This window comes from Salpingoeca rosetta (assembly GCF_000188695.1).
Source record: "Salpingoeca rosetta unplaced genomic scaffold supercont1.1, whole genome shotgun sequence".
NCBI classification, from domain to species: domain Eukaryota; class Choanoflagellata; order Craspedida; family Salpingoecidae; genus Salpingoeca; species Salpingoeca rosetta.
In genome coordinates this window covers 2,016,162-2,035,126 of record NW_004457740.1, presented here as the reverse complement: position 1 = coordinate 2,035,126, position 18,965 = coordinate 2,016,162, and the positions used below count along the sequence as shown (strand labels likewise).

Below are 18,965 nucleotides of genomic sequence, written 5' to 3'. Positions count from 1 at the left end.
ACACACACACACACACACACACACACGACACACACACACACACACACACACATATATATATATATATATATATGTATATATACGCATGCACGCGCACACATACCCACACATACACACATATATACACAGACACACACACATACGCACGCGCACACATACACACACACCCGTGCTCATACGGCTGCTTCTCGTGGTGTTCCTGGCGGCAGCATTCAGCATGGTTAAGGACAAGGAGACCAAGAAGAAGACGCCACAGCTGGAGGTCAAGGGCATCGGGTGGGTCATTCTATTCCTTCCTTGCTGTTCACCAACCATTTCAACGCAACAACGCCCAACACAGCGACATCACGCCACACATCACCACAGCAGTACCCCAGCGCACTTCCCTTCTCACAAACCACAACACCGCAACGAAACAGCAGCCCTTCTCACACCCTGCTTGCCTCCGTGCCTCTCCTCCTCACGTTGGCAGGTTCGACCGAACACTCGGCGGGTTCGAGCTTGACCTGCGCCTGCGCGACCATCTGCTTGCGGAGTTTAAGAAGGCCAAGGCGGCGCAGCTGAAGGGCGACCCAGCGAAGAGCCCGCGCGCAATGGCCAAGCTCCTTAAGGAGGCACAGAAGGTCAAGACGGTCCTCAGCGCAAACACAGAGACGTTTGCACAGGTCGGCCCCCATCCTTGGCGCGTATGCGCTCTGCGAACACCCGTGGGGGAACATCGATACATGTTGTATCTGTTGCATGTGCCTGTGCAGTGTCGTGACGTCAGTCCAAGTTGGGAGACGGGTGTTGCGCCATTGTCGATTGCATGATGATGCACAAGCAGAACAACGCTCGCGTGCCTGCTCACACCCGCCGCCGCCGCCGCCGTGTACACACAAACATGCCAGGTTGAGGGCGTATTTGAGGATCTTGACTTCCGCGTGCAGGTGACGCGGGCGACGCTTGAAACACTCGGTGCCGACCTGCTGCAGCGCGCGGACAAGCCCGCCCTCGCTGCGCTCCAGTCTGCAAACATCACCATGGCGGATATCCGCTCCCTCATCATCATCGGCGGCGCTGTTCGGTGCGCTTGCGTTTTGAAATTGCTTGGTTTGGGTTGGGCTGTGCTGGGGTTGGTGTTATTGCTTGGGCTTCGTAGTGTAGCCTCCGGTTGGCTGGTATTGGGTTTGTTCTGGCTGTGTGTCTTGTGCCTCTTGTGGAGTTGTTACAAGTGTGGGCAAATCAGTGCTACTTTTCCAAGCCTCTCCCTTGTCACATATGCCTGGCAGCGTGCCTGTTCATGTTCTCACCACCTCCCCCTTACCCGTACGATGTGCCTCGCAGCATTCCCAAGGTGCAGGATGTGCTGCTTGGGCTGACCGGCGGTGTTGAGCTCGGCAAGAACCTCAACGGTGACGAGGCGTGCGCCCTTGGTGCCGCATACGAGGTGTGTGCCATAAACGTGCTTGCACGGCCCTCCAATGCTGCTAATCTTTTTTCTCTTGGACGTTTGCATGTCTCATCTTCTTCCCACAACGCGCCGGCGCCAGCCCGCCACACATGCATGCAACACGTACATGCACGCATGCTTATATCCACATCGAGATACACACACAGACACACACGCTCACACATTCACCTGACTGCCACACTCTTTAACTCTTACTGCAGGCTGCCGCCCTCAGCAAAGCGTTCCGCGTCAAGAAGTTCATTGCAAAGGATGCCAACGTGTACCCCATCGAGGCAAGGGCATAATATTGTTCTTGCCGCTTGACACAGACAGACAGAGAGACAGGCACACAGACAGGCACACAGACAGGCACACAGGCACACAGACAGACAGACAGACAGACAGACAGACAGACAGACAGACAGACAGACAGACAGACAGACAGACAGACAGACAGACAGACAGACAGACACAGAGACACTCCTCCTGATATTGCTCTTTGGATGGTCATGCACATACCCGTGTTTCAGGTCTCGTACAACCGAACGTACGAGGACGAGGAGGGCGAATCCAAGATGAAGACTGTTGTGCGTAGCATTTTCCCCGTCAACAACCCAATCCCCCAGAAGAAGGTCCGTTTCACTCAAGCCACTTTGCTTATAGCTCAGGGGCGCACATGGCACGCGTTTGCCTGTTGTCCCGCCACACACACACACACACACACACACACACACACACACACACACACACACACACACACACACACACACACACACACACACACACACACACACACACACACACTTTGTTGACGTTGTATCCACCGCGTGTAAGCGCAGAGGACGCATTGTCAACCGCGCAAAAAAACCACGTGTGTGGTGGCGAATTTTCTTCTTGCTCGTTTTCGCCTGCGTGCACGCTGCGTTGCTCGTTTCTTTTGCGTGCATGTGGTTGGTTGGTGGTTGCTTGTGCCTTTTTTTCTCTCACTCGACCTTCTCACCTCGTGGACACCCACCATCTCGCTGACACACTTCGGAACCCCCCTTACACGACCTTCACTCAAGGACTCGAAACCAACCCACCTATCCTTCTCCCCTTCCACTCCTCAGGAGTCCACCCTCTTGTAAGTTCGCGCAGCTCAGGTGCTGTCTCATGGGGATGAGGGTGCGCACATTTTCTCTTGCTTGATCTTGAGAGTGCTGTGATCGTTCGTTCGGAGTCATCCACCGCCCACCCACGCATACACCCACGCCATCACCATCCATTATCAACACCAGCTTCTTCAAGCACACACCCACACGCGCATACACGCACACGCATACACACTTGCGTCGTTGTCTTCCACTTGTTCGCGATTTCTGTTCCTGCCACACCCCGATCTCACTTGCATCAGCCACCACACAATCCTTCAGCTCACGTGTTGCGTGTAGCCACCCATTTTGACATCAACCCCACCAACCCTTACCGAGTCTCACTTTGCGCCTTGGCGTTCCGCCTCCCTTCTTGTCTCTCTCTCTCTCTCTCTGTCTACCTTCCTGCCCAATACCTGTCTATCTGTCTATCTATCTGTCTATCTGGATCTCCTGGCCTCTGCGTATTCGTCTCTTCTGATTTGCTTCCATTGTGTTAGAGAGGACCTGCGAACGAGACAGCAGCAATGTCGCGCCACAACAAGTCCCAGTACCCACCAGGGTACTCCCACTACAGTCAGTCGCCGTACTCCAACCTTCCCCCTTCTGCCCCTCAGCACCCCGGTGTGCCGTTTCCGCAGCCGAGCATGTCCGTGCCGTACTTTACGCCCAACGCCTATGGGGCTCGCGGCGCCCCGCCCATGCACGCCCAAATGCAGGCCGGCACGACGCCCATGGGCGTGCCCAGCTCCTACGCCAGCCCGTATGGCTCGCACATGATTGCCCAGCAGCACCAGCAGCAGCAGCTGCAGCCACACACCATGCCTGGCCAGCCTCCTCACCAGCACGGCCAGCGCCAGCCCATGCCCTTGCGCACGGGTCCCACCATGCCAGCTTCCACCACCGCCGCAACCAACCCCACCACCACGACGCCATCTGCTCCGCCGAGCAGCAAGCCGGCCGGAAGCACGCTGCTCTTCAAGCTCGGAGATAAGCCGTCCACCCCGACCACCCCTGAGGTGCAAGGCGACGCCACAAAGCCAGTCCAGCAGCCGCAGAAGGAACTGGAGGAGGCAGCCACGCCCCCGGCCGCCACCATTACCAAGCCCACAGGACCCAAGCGCCTCTTCGAGGTTACCAAGCCCAAGGAAGAGGAGGCGGACAAGAACGCAAAGCCCGCCCAGGAGCACGCCAAGGCACCCGAGCCGCAAGCCCCGGCACCGGCTGCCGTCGCCACCACCTCCGCCGCTGCTGCCGAGCAGCCCAGCAAGAAGGAAGAGGAGCAAGCCCCAGCACCAAAGGCAGAGGCACCAGCCAGCAGCGCTGCGCCCCAGGCTGCCGAGGCCACGCAAGCACAACAGCCCGTTAGCGAGCAAGCGCATCCCGCTGACCAGGAACAGCAGGAGCAACAACAAGAGGAAGCAGAGGAGGAAGAGGAGGAAGAGGAAGAGGAAGAAGACCAAACCCCACCATCTCCCTTGCCCTTTGAGGGCCCCTACACCATGGCTTTTATGATGAGCCTGCGCGAGAAGCCCCAGTGCCGGGAGTCGCCAACCAACCCCAACAAGTCGCTCAGTGGTCTTCTTCAAGGCACTAAGAACCCGCTCAACCAGTTCGGCCGCGCCCGCACAGATGATCGCCCGAGCCGCCGCCAGCCTCGCCCAGGCCCCAATAACCAATCCTCCTCGCTGCTTGTTGGTGGCACCCGCCGTCGCGGCGGTGGTCGCCGGCCCATGCCGCCACCCCAGGCCCGCGGCCCACACCTCATCTCCGTCCACATCCCCGACACGGATGTCACACTCAAGCGCTCCGAGAACGCATTCAAGCGAGGCGAGCAGAGCATCATTGGCAACCTTCGTGGGCACCTGGGCAAGATCACCCTGGACAACTTTGACGATATTGTCCTTGACATTATCCAGGAGGCAGAGCAGCTCCCTCCTGACAGCGAGGAGTTTGACAAGTTCATCGAGCTCATCCAGGACACGGTACGACCCCAAATCCTTGCCGTGTGATGGTTGTGTTTGAACGGAACCGCGCGTGCATGTGTGCGAATCGAGATGTGTCGGTCTTGTCTTGGCGCTATGCGTCGCTCTTGTTCCAAGTGTGACGCTCTGTTCTTGACGCAAAAGAGCAAAGTGGTGATCCTGTATCTCGCTTAATTGCATGTCCCTATGTTGTCCTCACCTGAACGTACGTGCATGCGGTTTGTTGCCCATCACAGGCCAAGGATAGCGAGTTCTTCTCCATGATCTACGCAAAGCTGTGCAAGTCCCTGAGCAGAGCGCGAACGGAGAGTATGGGGGCCAAGTTCCCCACCTTCCAGAACAAGCTCCTGGCCATTTGCAAGAAGGATGTGCAGGAAGACTTCAAGACGCTTGACACGGAGATCAAGAAGCTCGAGAAGATTGTCAAGGAGCTGCAGCAAGGTCGGTTGTTCTGTGTGCGTGTTTGCGTGCGTATGTTTGTACGTGCATGTTTGTTTGCGTATGTTTGTACGTGCATGTTGCGTTTGTTTTCTTTGAGTACGCGTGCATTGTTCCGCTTTGGTGCTTGTGTCTCGTTGCAAGTGAAGTGGTCTCACATCACTCTGCTCCTACTTCTCCTCGCTGTCCTTCCCCCTTTGTTTGTTACAACTTTGTCTGCGTAGGCAACCCCAACGATCCCGAGCTTCAGAAGCAGGGCGACGAGCTGTACACGCTCAACCGCAAGCGCCAGAAGCTCATTGGCAACGCTGTCTTTGTCGCTGAGCTCTTCAACGAAACTGTGGTACGTTACAGTGCAGGGTTGAATGCGACTACCCAACAGCAACCAAGCACGACAAACACCAAAACAGCGACAACAACATCAACATCACCTCCTCCTCCTCCTCCTCCTCCTTCTTCTTCTTGTTCTTGTTCCCTGTTCTTTCGCCATTCTACGATTTGTGTACGTTCCGTCGTGGGTTTGTTTCCTTTCGTTCTTTTTTTTTTCGGCCGAAGTGGTATCTGCAGCCTTGAGTTATCCCCATCTCGATGGTTGTTCGAGTCAGGCCAAGACCGACACTATATGTTTACAATAGTTGTGCACAAGCTATCGCTCCTTTCGCAAGCATGCGTTATGGTGTCAATACCACTATGCATTGCATGAAAGTGGACGAGTGCATGCATTCATGCCTTGAGCACACATTCAACCCAATCCGTTTCTTTGTCGTTTCTGTGTTTCCCTTCGTGCTGTTCTTGTGCTTCTTTCTGCGCTCGGCTTTCAACCGCGTGCTGTGCGCTTTCTTCCTTCATCTCCCTGTACTTTCTTTCGTTCTGATGTTTTGCTTGCCAAGTAACTGTGATGGCGCTGCTCTCACCGTTTCGATCCGCACCACCCATGCACTGCAGGTAAGCCTTGACCTGCTCAAGCAGGTTGTGGAGACGTACTGGAAGCAGAACGAGGCCGAGGACGCGGTCATGTGCATGTGCAAGATTGTGGAGAAGGCAGGCGCCAAGCTTGAGAAGGAGCAGAAGCCGCTTCTCGAGGAGTACCTCGGCCGACTCTCCGGCTGCAAGCACATCCCCAACAAGCTCCAGTTCTTCATCATGGACATCAAGGACCTTCGCAAGAAGGGGTGCGTTGCATGTGTGAGTGTGAGAGAGAGAGGCAGAGAGAGAGTGTGTGTGTTTGCGTGTGTGAAGGGGGATTGGGCGTGCAATGAAGTCGACGCACTCTTAACAGCCTCACGTTTTTCCATACATTTTCACTCATTCACCACTGCTCCGGTCATGATGATGACTGCTTGCATCACACACCCCACAGATGGGTCAAGCCTGAAGATGGTCCGCGCAAGCGCAAGGATGTTATTGCCGAGGCGCAGGCTGAGATGAAGTCACATGGCCGCCCACTGCAGGGCAGGCGCACCAGCTCCTCCTCACAGGTATGCCACACACAACACACACACACACGCACACACACAGAGCACGTCTGTATACAAGATTTTGATGGTGGTGGCATGATGATTGTTACATGATTCTTGAACATCAATAGGAAGTGTCGTCTGATCGGGCGATGAAAGCCAGCGCTGGAGCCCATGACGATGAATCATGTCTCTGACCACCACCCACCAGTTTCGTCTGTTGCTGTATCTTTACTATTTGTTGCTGTATCGTAACGATCGCAGAAGTGCTCCATTGTGCCACCAACAACGTCTTGACTCACCCCTGTTCTCTCTGCTCGTTCTCTCTGCTCGTCTCGTCTCCAATGTTTTTCTCTTCCTCGTACAGCCGGGTGCAAAGGCAAAGATGACGCAGGAGCGCCGCGACGTGAACAAGATTGGTCTTCAGGGCAAGCTTGCGCCCATGCGCCGCGCCAACCAGGCGTCCCGCTTCTCCCGCGGTTCCCGCCCGACGCCGCCCGGAAGCCAGTCAGCCACCCCGGCCCCAAGCAAGCCCGCCAACCGCTACAAGCTCCTTGGCGAGGCTGAGCCCACTCCCGAGCCTGAGACCCCTGCCGCCGAGCCCGCCCAGGACCTCGACAAGCTCAAGCGCTCCTGCAGGAACACCATTGAGGTGCTTCGCTCTGCGTGCTGTGTCGAGTGTTGTGTTTGTGTACTGGGTTGGTCGTGTTCACATGTCCGTCCACAACCCCATTTCGACCACTGATCATTTCCTCTTGCTCGCTTGCCCCCACCCAATGATTGACATGAATCATTTCACGTGCGCAGGAGTATGTGCTGAACAAGGACGACAAAGAGCTGTACGCGTGCGTGCGTGAGCTTGGCGAGGACCAGTACCACGTGTTTGTGTCTGAGCTTGTGGCCGACCTGTTTGGTCTGATCAAGGCCCCGAAGCGCGAGGCCCTCCTCCAGCTGCTGCAGAAGCTCATGTCCGAGAAGATTCTCACCCACAAGCACGCCCTGCAAGCGTAAGCCGCTGTGTGTGTGTGTGTGTGTGTGATCGATACATGTTGTTGCGCATTGCGTTGTGTTCTTGTTTTTGTATTTTTGTGTGTGGCCTTTGTCGAAGCTTCGAGCTTTTTAGCGGCAGTGATTGGCCAGATGTCTATGATGTGAATTAACCATGCTAATCCTGAATGCCCCTTCATTTACTTGGAGGTGCATACCGTGACGAGCAAATAATCTCGTTAAACTGAGACATCTTGTCGCTGTGCTGTGTGTTTGTGTGCCATCGATTCTGCTCCTCCTCATTTCCCCACCCGAGTGCTGACCTGCGCGTGATTCTCACACCATGTTTTTGTTTTCGCTGTTTATTTGCTTGCTTGCCTGCGTCACGCCATCATCTTCGTATCTGTTCGTATCTATCTTTCGTGGTTGGTGTACACAGCACGCACGACCGCCTGGAGACGCTCGATGACGACAGCATGGACTCGCCAAAGGCCCCTGCATTCCTGGCGCAGTTTGTTGTCAACGTGAGTTGTTGTTGTGAATGTTGAGCTCCACTGCATTTATCAGTTTTGTCTGTGCCTCGTCGCTGAGTGTGCTTCTGTTCTAGTTTTACGCTACGTGGCGGATATTGGGCACTCACTCACACTCTTTGCTCCTTGGTCCTGTGGTGGCATCATTGGAAAGGGTCTTGACGACAACGAGATTGAGACGCTGCTGAAGGATGAGTCCACGCTCAAGCCGCTGATGAACCCCTTCAGCTTTGTTGTTGAGGTTGTTGCCGCCATGAACGAAGCCAAGGGCGAGGAAGCCGCCAAGAAGCTCACCGCTGCCCTGGGCGGTGACCTGTCCTCCTTCCAGAAGAGGAAGAACGAGGCGCTGTTTAAGCGCACGCTGGAGCGCAAGGTACGTCTTTCTTTGCACTCCGTTGTTCCTTGTACTGTTGGTTGCTCTTGTGTATGTATGTCGCTGTTTGACTGTGTCCGGGTGATGAACTCGTGTTTTGAATCAAGATGTATCAGAGTGACCTTTGCGTCACGTGCTGAAGAGAATCACATGCACCACCTTCTGACGGGCTGTTGTTGTCATTGTGCTGCCGATGTTGTTGTTGTTGTTGTTGTCCATGGTTTTGGCTTGTGACGTCTGTGAGACGTGCGTACGAACGAGCATGTGTTCTAATCTAACGTTGGCTCTTCCCACTTGTATCTCACGACATGGCTTGTCTTGTTGCACACGTTGCACTGCCTCCTGTTGTCTCCTGTGACTGTTGTGATTGCAGGGCTTGTCCTTCCTGCTGCCCACGGAAGCTTAATGCATTTGCAACCTCGTTCCTCTTTGGCTAAGCTAATTCGTCTCTGTTGTGGTGAGTTTGGTCAACTGCGACATGTGCTCGCCTGGTCTCGTCTTCCTCGTTTGTGTGGCGCTTTGTTTGTCTCTCTCTCTCTCTCTCTTGCTCTCTCTCTTGCTCTCTTGCTCTTCTTTCTGCTTTTCAACCGCCTTCTCTTGAACGCAGCTGCTAGAGCCTTTCAGCCCTATTTGCGAAGACTTGTGGGCTGTTGAGGTTTGGGAATTTACATTTCGCTGCAAGATCACCTTGGGTGCTCTTAGAGTCGACTACGGCTGCTTCCCATCAGCTACTAGTCGCTACCGCACTCGTACACTTGTCTTTTTTGTTGTTGTTGTATGCAAGTGTGCGTCTCTCTCTCTCTCTCTCTCTCTTTCATTCTCTCTCTCTCTCTCTCTCCGGTCTTCTTGTGTGTTGTGTGCTGGCGCTGAAGCAGAGTAGTGCTCTGCTGGTCTGTTCTTCTGTTGTCAGTGTCACAACTTCTTTTTGTTCTCTCTCTTCGTTCCTTCGTTCCTTCTTTCCCTTCGCTGATCTTGTACTTTGTTTTCTCGTCTTCTCCCTAGCACAGTGCACCCCATCACACCCTGACCTCACTTTCTCACACCGTCACTGCCTTCCACCCCCTCCCCAAAACGTATCCTTCTGGTTAACGACAGGCTCGCTCGTCGCCGTTCTCGCCTCTATTCTGGGCTGTTTGTGGTTGTATCTTGCTGTCGTTCATGTGATGACAGTATCTGTACTGAAGCACCAGACCGTACTCTCTTCTCTCTCTCTTCCCTCTCTCCCTTGTCTCCCTCCTTTCTTGTTTCCGCTCAATGTATAGATGTATCATCTCTATGCTTATTCCCTCTCATCCCAAATCCCCTCAAGCAGCCTCTTCCCGGGCTCTTGACTGAGAAGTGTGTTGACTGCTGCTCGTTCCCGTTTGTTCGCGTCCGCCCTTCCTCCCTCCCTCTCACCCCAAGAGAACCCGCAGCGCAGTCTGCGGGTTGCTCATTTTTCATCTCGTCCTTCTTCTCCCTCTCTCTCTACTTTGCTACTGTATAATCGCCCTTGCCTGACGCTAATTGAGCATGCGTCCCACCCGCGGTTGTCCCACGCCCATTTGGGTTTGTTTGCTTTCTGTGTGCTGGGGGCGCCGATGTGTGTGTGCTTGTGTTTGACGGAGGAAGTACACTGTTGGGTTTTGACCAAAGCAAGACGGCGCGGGATTGTGTGTGCGTGCGCGCGCGCGTGTGTGTGCCAGTGCTTGTAGTGTTTGCAATCAGGAGAACTCAAAGCTGCAAGCAGACTGGTAGAGTGGAGTGAACAAGGGATAAAAGGACTGTTTCTTGTTTCTCCTGCTAGCAAGTTGTCGTCTCTTTTATGTTGGTTGGGTCTCAAGGCAAGCCTGCAAGCAAACAAGAAGCCTGGCAAGCAAGCAAGAAGCCCAGCAAAAAAGAAAAACAAAAGAAAAACAAACGTTGGTTGCTCCATACCAGGCTCGAACTGATGACCTTGAGTTTATTAGACTCACGCGCTAACCAACTGCGCCAATGGAGCTTCAATTTGTTGTGGAGAACGGAGAAAATTGCTCATACAATCCAAAGGCACACTTGGTTGTTGATGACACACCACAACAGGCACACAAGCAAGCAACCACAACAGGCACACAAAAAGAGAAGTGCAGACAACACCAAACCTGCCCTGCACTAGTGCCTTGCCCGAGTGTCCAGGTCTTTTGCCTCGGGCACACAGGACACACACACACACACACACACACACACACACACACACACACGCACACAAGGTCTCCACAGCCTCACTTGGCGCCCCTTCCCTCCATTGCCTGGCCATCCCCATCCTGTGGCGAGTGTGGTGCGTCATCAACTTGCCATCCCACCACAGGAGCACCCTCTCTTGCGCTGAGGACCACCCACACTGACTCACGCAAGACATACTGACTCACGCAACGCGAGTCACGCACGCACATACAGTTGCGGAATAAAGCTGGTCATTTAGGAATAAAGATAGGGAACGCCAATGCACTACGCACTTTGTCAACACAACACCAAACCCAGATGCACTCCACTGGTGTTATTCAGCGTGTGCCCTGCACACCGCCAAACTCACGCAGGGCAATCGCATCAAATGTGTACATGTGCAAGTCGATGTTGGCGGCAAACGTGGGCAGCTTGTCAGGCACAGCACTCAACTCCTCATACTCTTGTTTAAGCGTGTCCAATTCCTAGTTGCGCCAGGCGTCATCAACGTGCACATGTATTCACATGAGGTGCAAGCTGTGTCAGTAAGCGCGTACTGCATGTTTGTGTGGACGCGTGTGCGTTTGTGTGCGTTTGTGTGCGTTTGTGTGCGTTTGTGTGTGTGTGTGTGTGCGTTTGTGTGTGTGTGTGCGTTTGTGTGTGTGTGCGTTTGTGTGTTTGTGTGTGTGTGTGTGTGTGTGTGTGTGTGTGTGTGTGTGTGTGTGTTGTTGTTGTTGTTGTTGTGTGCTGATGCTGTGATGTGTGGACCAGACGATGGTCGGTGCACTGCCTCTAGCAAGAGGTACCGACCTTTTCTGCAATGTCCTGTGGCAGGCGAGCAAATGCTGTGTCCCGAAGGTGCTGCTCAATGCGATCCCAGGGCGGAGGCTGACCTTCTGTAGCCCCAAGCGCAGATGCAAGGACTGGCACAAACCACAAAGTGAGATGAAGCAATACCATGAGTATGGGCATGCACAGCCGACAACCTGACACAAAGCGCAGCAAGCAAGTGCAGGTAGCGGCCCTGACACGCATCACAGGGAAATCATGTCGCACAGACAAACGATGAACACACAAACGCACATGGCATACAAGCGCAAAGCACGCTTGCACAACATGTACAAAGCACGCAGTCATGCAGGAAAGCAAACAAAACATGCAAAGAGCATGGTAATACTTTGTGGATTGCAACTCACGCGCAAGTCGGCTGCTCGGCGATGCCTTTGAGCTGACTTGGCCCATGGAGTTAATGAAGGTTGGAAGCGGGCAGGAGGCGCGCGGTGTGTCTGTTCCCAGCGCTGCTAGGACCATGTCTCGAACCAAAGGTCTGATAACGCGGTGCTATCATGTGAGCGCACGTCCAATAGCTGTGCATTTCTCTGCTGAGAGAGCAAGCACCATCGCCCAAGCGTTGCAAGGTTCGCATATACAGGTTGCACAGTCACACAACCACACACACGCAGAGGCATTCGTATGCCCGCACACAAACACATACACGATACGTGAACGCACGGCAGATAGTGTAGTTGTAGACCTGTCATCGAGGCAAAACGCGGCGAAAAAGGTGTCAACGTTCACGACATTGTTGTTGATGCATCCAATGCTCTTCAGCTGCTTCACAAGCGTCTTGATCTCCTTCTCCGTGTCTGTTCAAGATAGTGAAGCGCCACAGCGTATTGTCACAACCCGGGTTGGACGACGACACAAATGTAGACACGCTCACGCACAGACGTTGTCAATGAACTCACACACATCTGACGCTCGCTGGTCTTCCGGCAGCGATGATCCCGAGCCCTGCGCGAAATCACACACGCACGCACACACGCACATTTAGCTATGCAGTGCACAGATCGACACACACACAGAGGGAGAGAGAGAGACGGGCAGACAGACACACGCACAGACACAAACACAGACACACACACACACACACACACAGACACACACACACACACACACACACACACACACACACAGACACACACACACACACACACACACACACACACACACACACACACACACACCATTGCCGCAACTGCCCTGGACACCACAAAATTTGAATGCCGCCAACTTGAAAATTTCGGCGATCGGCAACAGCTGCAAACGACGATGCTTGGATGTCGCGCAGCTCTGGAGGTGTGTGTGTGTGTGTGTGTGTGTGTGTGTGTGTGTGTGTGTGTGTGTGTGTGTGTGTGTGTGTGTGTGTGTGTGTGTGTGTGTGTGTGTGTGTGTGTGATGTGTTGCGTGCGGTTGTGCCGTTGTGCTCTGTGTGTCATGGATGGCTGCATGTTGTGTGCTGGCCCTTCCCCAGTGGAACCTTGTGCGCCCTCACATCTGACACACACACACTACAAGGCTGCGGTCCAAGATGCCCTTGGACTCATGCAGTTTGAAGACGCCTGTTTCCTGGCAGAACGGCTCGTCGCAGAAGGTACTCGCATGCGCTGGACAAGCGTACAATGCACCCTCACGGATGAGCACGCAGACACACATGCTTAAAGGCAGACAAGCAAACGCGCGCATACATTTACACACACACACGCACACACACGCACACACATACACACGCACACACGCACATGCACACACGCACACACACGCACACACATACACACGCACACACATACTCACGCACATGCACTCACGCACATGCACATACAAACTCTCATCATGACTCCTGTTCAAACGGCCCATGTTCGATGCACAGAGCCAACGGACCACTCGCGCTTCCTGCTTGGAAAATGCTATTACGGAGCTGGTAAGGTTTTCTTGAGGGTCTAAGCGTTTGATGGCGTCCTTTGCGTTCTTTGCGGCCCCTCCCTTGCAGTCTCAGTATTACGAGCCTCACGGCCCGGATCGTCATGTTTCCCACATACCCCTTTATCAACGCAGGTGAAAAGAAGCATGCCATCTCGGTGCTGACAAACAACCCTTTGCCGGAGGCCATTTACCTGTATTGTCGATGCTGCCTTGAGACACAGTCGTAAGTATTCGCCCACACACATCTCATCAACCGAGTGCTGCCCGAATCTTGAGAGATGATCACTGAGAGTGCTCTTGTTTTTGTAGCGGGCTCGCTATTGCATGCAGCACACACACATACACACACACACACACACACACACACACACACACACACACACACACACACACACACACACACACACACACACACACACACACACACGTGCGTCTATCGACTGAGCTGACCACTTCCACCTGTGAAACGTCTTAAATTGCTCTTCCATCTTTGCCTTTGCAGTTGACAACGCCACTTCCCACCGCTTCGCTGGAAGACACCAACACACCGTACGCAGATTGTGAATCTGTATGGCTGTGCTGACTGGCTGTTCCAATCACATTTGTGTTTGGGCTTCCGTAATTGCGCGGACATCCACCATGCGGCTCCACACTCGCAGTAACTCCATGTTGTACATGTGCGTGCGTGCGTGCGTGTATGTGTATGTGTGTGTGTGTGCGTTGACTTACACGAGCAGGACACCACTGCCTGTGAATCGCCTATGTGCCCTCGCAACGCCAAGCCCTTCGTACACCGCATCCCCGCCTTCCAGCAGAAGTGCGTGAAATAATCAGGCACCAACACCCACTTGCCCAACATCAGCGTTCACACACTGTCACATACACTTTCACACGGCGATGCATCGGTTGTTTGTTGTCTTGCTGGTGTTACCGTTGAGAGTGCGTGTGTGGGCTCTGGATGCTGCCATATGCTGGAGCACATGTACTGTCATTGCCATGAGTATGCGCCTCTCACTCACACGCCTTCGTGAGTTTTCCTACGATAATCGTTGTTTTTATTGCAGTTTCCTACTTCCGTCGCAACCGACGCAAGGAGGTTCGCACCATCGATGCTTGCAACATCCATGCTGACTCCAAACACTCACGTGTGCTTGTGTGTTTTTTGTGTGTATTCATGCTGGTGTGGTGCGATGGTTCAATATGTGCCGCCACGATCTTGAACCAAACAGTGCACGACACACAGAGCCAGGTACACACTGCGACACGCGCATGCACAATGGTGACGCTCATCCTTGGTGCCTGTTACCGTTGTTTGACCGCCACCAAATCAATGTATCAGCAGCAAGACCACGGTGTGTCGCCGGATGCGCCCGCGTTTTCGCCAAGCTACCAAGAGCCGCCGCCGCGCAGAAGCTTTCGTCTTCGCGGGTCCTCGGACAGCAAGTCCCCGCGCAAGGTGAACATGGCGGATAGACAGAGAGAATGTGTGCGCGTGTCAGTGTGTTGTGTGTGTGTGTGTGTGGTTCTGTGTGTCTGTGCGTGGTTCTGTGTGCGTGAGTGAGTGTCGAAGCATCTATGTTCATGTGTGTGTGTGTCGAAGCATCTATGTTCATGTGTGTGTGATACTGCCTTTCAACTTGTGCATTAATAACACACCGATACTGACGTTGAGTGATGCGTGCGTATGTTTGTGCTTGTCGGCTGGTGCATCTGTTCGGTGCTGCTGGCGGCTGTCTCGCTTCCATTCACGTCCCGTACAGGTCACTGGCATGTCCCGTCTGATGCCACGTGCGGCGCGGCGCAGCTGGCGCAACCGCGACTCGAAGAAGGCAGAAACGCCATCGCCGGCCACATCTCCGCAGGCCGCTGCATCGTCGTCGCGGTCTTCCAAGGTGGGCTCGTGTTGTCTGTTGGTGGTGTGTCGTGTGTGGCAAGTGGTGTGGCAAGTGTGTGTGTGTGTGCTTGTAAATGTGCTTGTGTGTGTGTGCGCGCGTGTGTGCGTGTTTGTGTGGTATGTGTGGTGCTGCTGTGTGTTGTGAAACAGTGTTGAGCAAACGAGTCGCATGATCAGCACGGTTGTCATCTTATCCGCGCGTCACCATCATGGACAGGTGTTGCCGCATGCCCCCGACAGCGCCTCAACCCAAGAGAACAGTGCACCGTCTGCTCTGCTCCAAGCGAGCCACGGTGAGGCCGCTTTGCTGGCACCTCTCAAATGCTAATGCAAATATGTGTGTATGTGTCTTGGTGTGCATACAATGCGTGCGTGCGTGTATGTGCGGGTACGTGTGTGTATCTGCATCAGAATGCGTGCGCGTGTGTCTGCATGGTCATCTGTGTGTCTGTGTCCGAGTGTACAGGATGGCATGGTTAGGGTTTACTTCTCATCCTTACCCCAAGCTCATGCCCGTGCTTGTGTATCGTGCGATGCTGCGTGCCCTGCGCTCGTTCTTCGCTGCAGAGGCGTGCATGCGGTTGTTGGCGCTGTGTGGGCAAGTCGTCCGCCACCTGTATCTGTTTGAGTGCCATGACGCCATCAACACGCTGGAGGAGCTCCCAAGAGCTCACGTATGACCGCTGCCCGCGTTTTGCGTTTTGTGCAACACCGTGTGTGTGTGTGTGTGTGTGTGTGTGTGTGTGTGTGTGTGTGTGTGTGTGTGTGTGTGTGTGTGTGTGTGTGTGTGTGTGTGTGTGTGTGTGTGTGTGTGTGTGTGTGTGTGTGTGTGTGTGTGTGTGTGTGTGTGTGTGTGTGTGTGACAGCGTACCTGTCGCCAAGTCAAGTGCTGACTGCTGCTCGCCGACGAGTTGACTTTTGCACACGCGTCGTTCTCGTACCATCAATCGTCTGGTGCTTTGGTTTGCCCTTCGTGCGCGCACACGTCGTTTCAGGTTACCACAGCGTGGGCACAGGCAAAGCTTGGACAGGCATACTTTGAGCTTGCAGACTACCACGCCGTGCGTAGCCGTACCTGTTAAGCTTGACACCTCTACTTTGCTGTGTGGCTGCCCTTCGTCACTGTCCACATCGCCATCACCATTATGTTCTCATCTCAACGCTGTCTGCGCTCGCATGTGATCGCAGGCAAATCTGGCGTTTCGGCACTCGCGGCGTCTGGACATGTGTCGATTGCAGGACATGGAGATCTTCAGCACCGTTCTCTGGCACCTCAAGGACAAAACAGCACTCTCTTACTTGGCAAACGAGGTGTGATGGTGTGTGCATGACAATGTGTGTGTGTGTGTGTGTGAACAGGTTGTATTCCTGTGCGCGTGCGTGTGTGTGTGTGCGAGTGCGTGTGCTTGTTCTTTTGTGTTCTGTGTGTGTGTGTGTTCGTGTGTGTGTGTGTGTTCGTGTCCCTTCCTTCACACTCACTTGAGCACACGCTTGCGCGCTGCACCATGCTCCTTTTTTTTTGTTTTTGTTTTTTTTTTGTAGCTGGGCGAAATTAGCATCGAGTCACCCATCACGTGCTGTGCGGCCGGCAACAACTACAGTCTGCACAAGGAGCACGACAAGGCGGTCGTGTGCTTTGAGAAAGCCATCCAGGTGGGTGAGTGCATCAGTGTATGTACTCGGTACTTGCACCTGCCCTCCAGCCTGTCGAGCTCTGTCAACCACTCAGTATCTCCGTTTTTGATTTCGCTGTCGATGACATCTGTTATTCCGCATGCGTGCGGCATTTTCCGCGCTCGTTGCACGCCCATACGCTCACATGTACTTATAACCATTTTTACATGTGCTTTTTGCATGCGCACTGCTCACCTTGCTGGCAGATTGACCCCACCTTCTCGTACAGCTACACGCTGCTCGGTCACGAAACGTTCCAGAATGAGCACTATCAGCGGGTAGGCGTGCCGTTGCATTGCTTCTGCATTGTACAGTATCCAATAGCCATGACTTAAAGGCGGCTGCTGGCTTGAGGCCGATGGCCTGTGAACTGCCTGCCGCCCGTGTTTGTTTGTGCCCGTCACGAGTGATTCGCAATCTCACACACACACACACAGTCGCTCTCTCACATGCATACACTCACGCATACATACACTCACGCATGCCCATGCTTATGAATGCTTTGCCTAGGCTGAGGAATGCTACCACAGCGCGCTTGCCATCAATCCGCGACACTACAATGCCCTGTTTGGTCTCGGGGTGCTCAAGGACAAGCAGCACAGGTTCCAAGAATCCGAGCACTACCTCAAGATGGCCGTCAAAATCAACCCAAACAAGTGTGTGTGTGCGTGTGCGTGCGTGCGTGCGTGTGCGTGCGTGCGTGTGTGTGTTTGGTGTTTTCGAAGTTTGTTGACATACTGCTCCTTTCATGGGTTGGTAATCTCACACGCGCTGTTATCGACCACTAACTTTTCTTGTTTTGATGTTAGCCCTGTGCTCCGGTGCTTCCTGGCCAAGGTTGTGGCTGCCAAGGGCATGTATCAGCAAGCTTTTGGTCACGTGCAAAAGGTATTCCCTTTAGCACAACTGCCATGAACTCTCTGTTGTCCGACGCCCGGTTCATCTCTGTGTTTGTGAATTTGGTGTGCATGTGTGGCCTGCGTGGCTATCTTCTTCTCTCTCCCCCTCACACACACAATTGCTCACACACGCACACACACGCACACACACGCACACACGCACACACACGCACGCACACACGCACACACACACGCACGCACACATGCACACACATACACATACACATACACACACTCTCTCTTGCGCGCTCACACCCCTCGTGCTTCATGTCCAGGCGTTTGAGACTGCGCCAGAGAACCCGCTGGTGCTCTTTGAGCGCGCGCGCGTGATGCTGTGTCTTGGCCGCCTCAACCGGGCGCTGGAGGACGCAGAGCGACTCAAGGCCGTTGCCCCGAAAGAGCCGTCACTCTACTTCCTCTTGGAGAAGATTTACAGAAAGGTGCACTTTTTGTGTGCACTTGTCATGTCATGCCAAGCTCTGTATGTGTGTGTATGTGTGTGTGTGTGTGCGTGTGTGTGCGTGTGTGCGCGTGTGTATGTGTGCGCGTGTGTATGCGTGTGCGTGTGTGTGCGTGTGCGTGTGTGTGCGTGTGTGTATGGAAGCAGCATGGCAGGCAGGACTGCTCTTTAGTTTTGAACCTTTGGCCTTGGTGGACTTACGCATTCGCCGGGGTTGCATGTTTCACAACATAGATGGGCCGGTTTGATAAGGCAGCGTTGGCCCTGAGCCGCGCAACTGAGCTTGACCCCAAAGCGCTGAGTAACATGATGGAGGACAGCGCGTATGATCCCCACGGCGATCCCAACCCAAACACCTCTGGCGCCAGCGCTGATGACAGCGGAGACATGTTTACTCCGCAGCGCCGAAGGGATTCAACGGACTGATTGTCGAGTGTGATGTCGTGACGGTGTGTTTGTGTGTGCTTGTGTGTGCTCTCGCGTGTGGTTTTGGGTGCAGCAGCGTGACTGTGATATGGGTACTTTTTTGTTTCGTCGATCAGTCACAACAGCAACAGGCAGCAGAAAGAGCACTCTGCATCAATGCAACTGGAGAACTTTGGTGGTGGTGGTGGTGGTGCGAGAGAACGAGAGAGGGACACGGGAAAGGGAGCACACAAACCAGGCAACGCCACCGAAATTCTAAACATGCGCATCCCCGAACGTCACTGAGGATGACGTCATGGTCACCGAGCGCCTTGCACGATGTTGCTGCCCACGTGG

General features: G+C 54.0%; 3 protein-coding genes and 1 non-coding gene across 4 annotated transcripts; 2 read left to right on the top strand and 2 right to left on the bottom strand.

Annotated features, from left to right (window-relative positions):
- Nucleotides 1–2,337: 2,337 nt before the first annotated feature.
- PTSG_00456 (uncharacterized protein) lies at nt 2,338–9,967 on the top strand. The gene is made up of 11 exons (XM_004998949.1): nt 2,338–2,555; nt 3,063–4,547; nt 4,784–4,988; nt 5,210–5,328; nt 5,931–6,157; nt 6,346–6,463; nt 6,810–7,094; nt 7,250–7,449; nt 7,869–7,953; nt 8,114–8,332; nt 8,706–9,967. The coding sequence occupies exons 2-11, from the start codon at nt 3,090–3,092 to the stop codon at nt 8,736–8,738; spliced, it is 2,949 nt and encodes a 982-aa protein (XP_004999006.1). The 5' UTR covers nt 2,338–2,555; nt 3,063–3,089; the 3' UTR covers nt 8,739–9,967.
- Nucleotides 9,968–10,239: 272 nt separating this feature from the next.
- PTSG_20050 lies at nt 10,240–10,313 on the bottom strand. The gene has a single exon. It is a non-coding gene; the product is annotated as a tRNA-Ile (tRNA).
- A 244-nt stretch (nt 10,314–10,557) lies between these two features.
- PTSG_00455 (uncharacterized protein) lies at nt 10,558–12,582 on the bottom strand. Its single transcript, XM_004998948.1, has 6 exons — nt 12,541–12,582; nt 12,262–12,307; nt 12,048–12,159; nt 11,710–11,840; nt 11,324–11,436; nt 10,558–10,998 (listed from the first exon to the last, which is right to left on the bottom strand). The coding sequence occupies exons 1-6, from the start codon at nt 12,541–12,543 to the stop codon at nt 10,852–10,854; spliced, it is 552 nt and encodes a 183-aa protein (XP_004999005.1). The 5' UTR covers nt 12,544–12,582; the 3' UTR covers nt 10,558–10,851.
- On the top strand, nt 12,545–18,775 carry PTSG_00454 (uncharacterized protein). Its single transcript, XM_004998947.1, has 19 exons — nt 12,545–12,652; nt 12,872–12,947; nt 13,224–13,274; nt 13,409–13,431; nt 13,779–13,825; nt 14,014–14,093; nt 14,341–14,372; nt 14,619–14,732; nt 15,037–15,168; nt 15,388–15,463; nt 15,738–15,844; nt 16,166–16,231; nt 16,359–16,481; nt 16,713–16,823; nt 17,051–17,122; nt 17,355–17,500; nt 17,654–17,732; nt 18,019–18,183; nt 18,438–18,775. Exons 1-19 carry the CDS (start codon nt 12,626–12,628, stop codon nt 18,627–18,629), a joined length of 1,719 nt encoding a protein of 572 aa, XP_004999004.1. The 5' UTR covers nt 12,545–12,625; the 3' UTR covers nt 18,630–18,775.
- The last annotated feature ends 190 nt before the right edge of the window (nt 18,776–18,965 follow it).

Coding starts and splice junctions, on each gene's coding strand:
- PTSG_00456 (XM_004998949.1), top strand. CDS start 3,090: ATGTCGCGCCACAACAAGTCCCAGTACCCACCAGGGTACTCCCACTAC. Junction 7,954..8,113: donor TGGCGCAGTTTGTTGTCAAC/GTGAGTTGTTGT, acceptor ATCATTGGAAAG/GGTCTTGACGACAACGAGAT. Junction 8,333..8,705: donor AGCGCACGCTGGAGCGCAAG/GTACGTCTTTCT, acceptor TTGTGATTGCAG/GGCTTGTCCTTCCTGCTGCC.
- PTSG_00455 (XM_004998948.1), bottom strand. Junction 12,160..12,261: donor CCAGCGAGCGTCAGATGTGT/GTGAGTTCATTG, acceptor TATCTTGAACAG/ACACGGAGAAGGAGATCAAG. Junction 10,999..11,323: donor CACAGGACATTGCAGAAAAG/GTCGGTACCTCT, acceptor TGGCGCAACTAG/GAATTGGACACGCTTAAACA.
- PTSG_00454 (XM_004998947.1), top strand. CDS start 12,626: ATGCTTGGATGTCGCGCAGCTCTGGAG. Junction 14,094..14,340: donor ATCCCCGCCTTCCAGCAGAA/GTGCGTGAAATA, acceptor TTTTTATTGCAG/TTTCCTACTTCCGTCGCAAC. Junction 15,845..16,165: donor AGGAGCTCCCAAGAGCTCAC/GTATGACCGCTG, acceptor ACGTCGTTTCAG/GTTACCACAGCGTGGGCACA.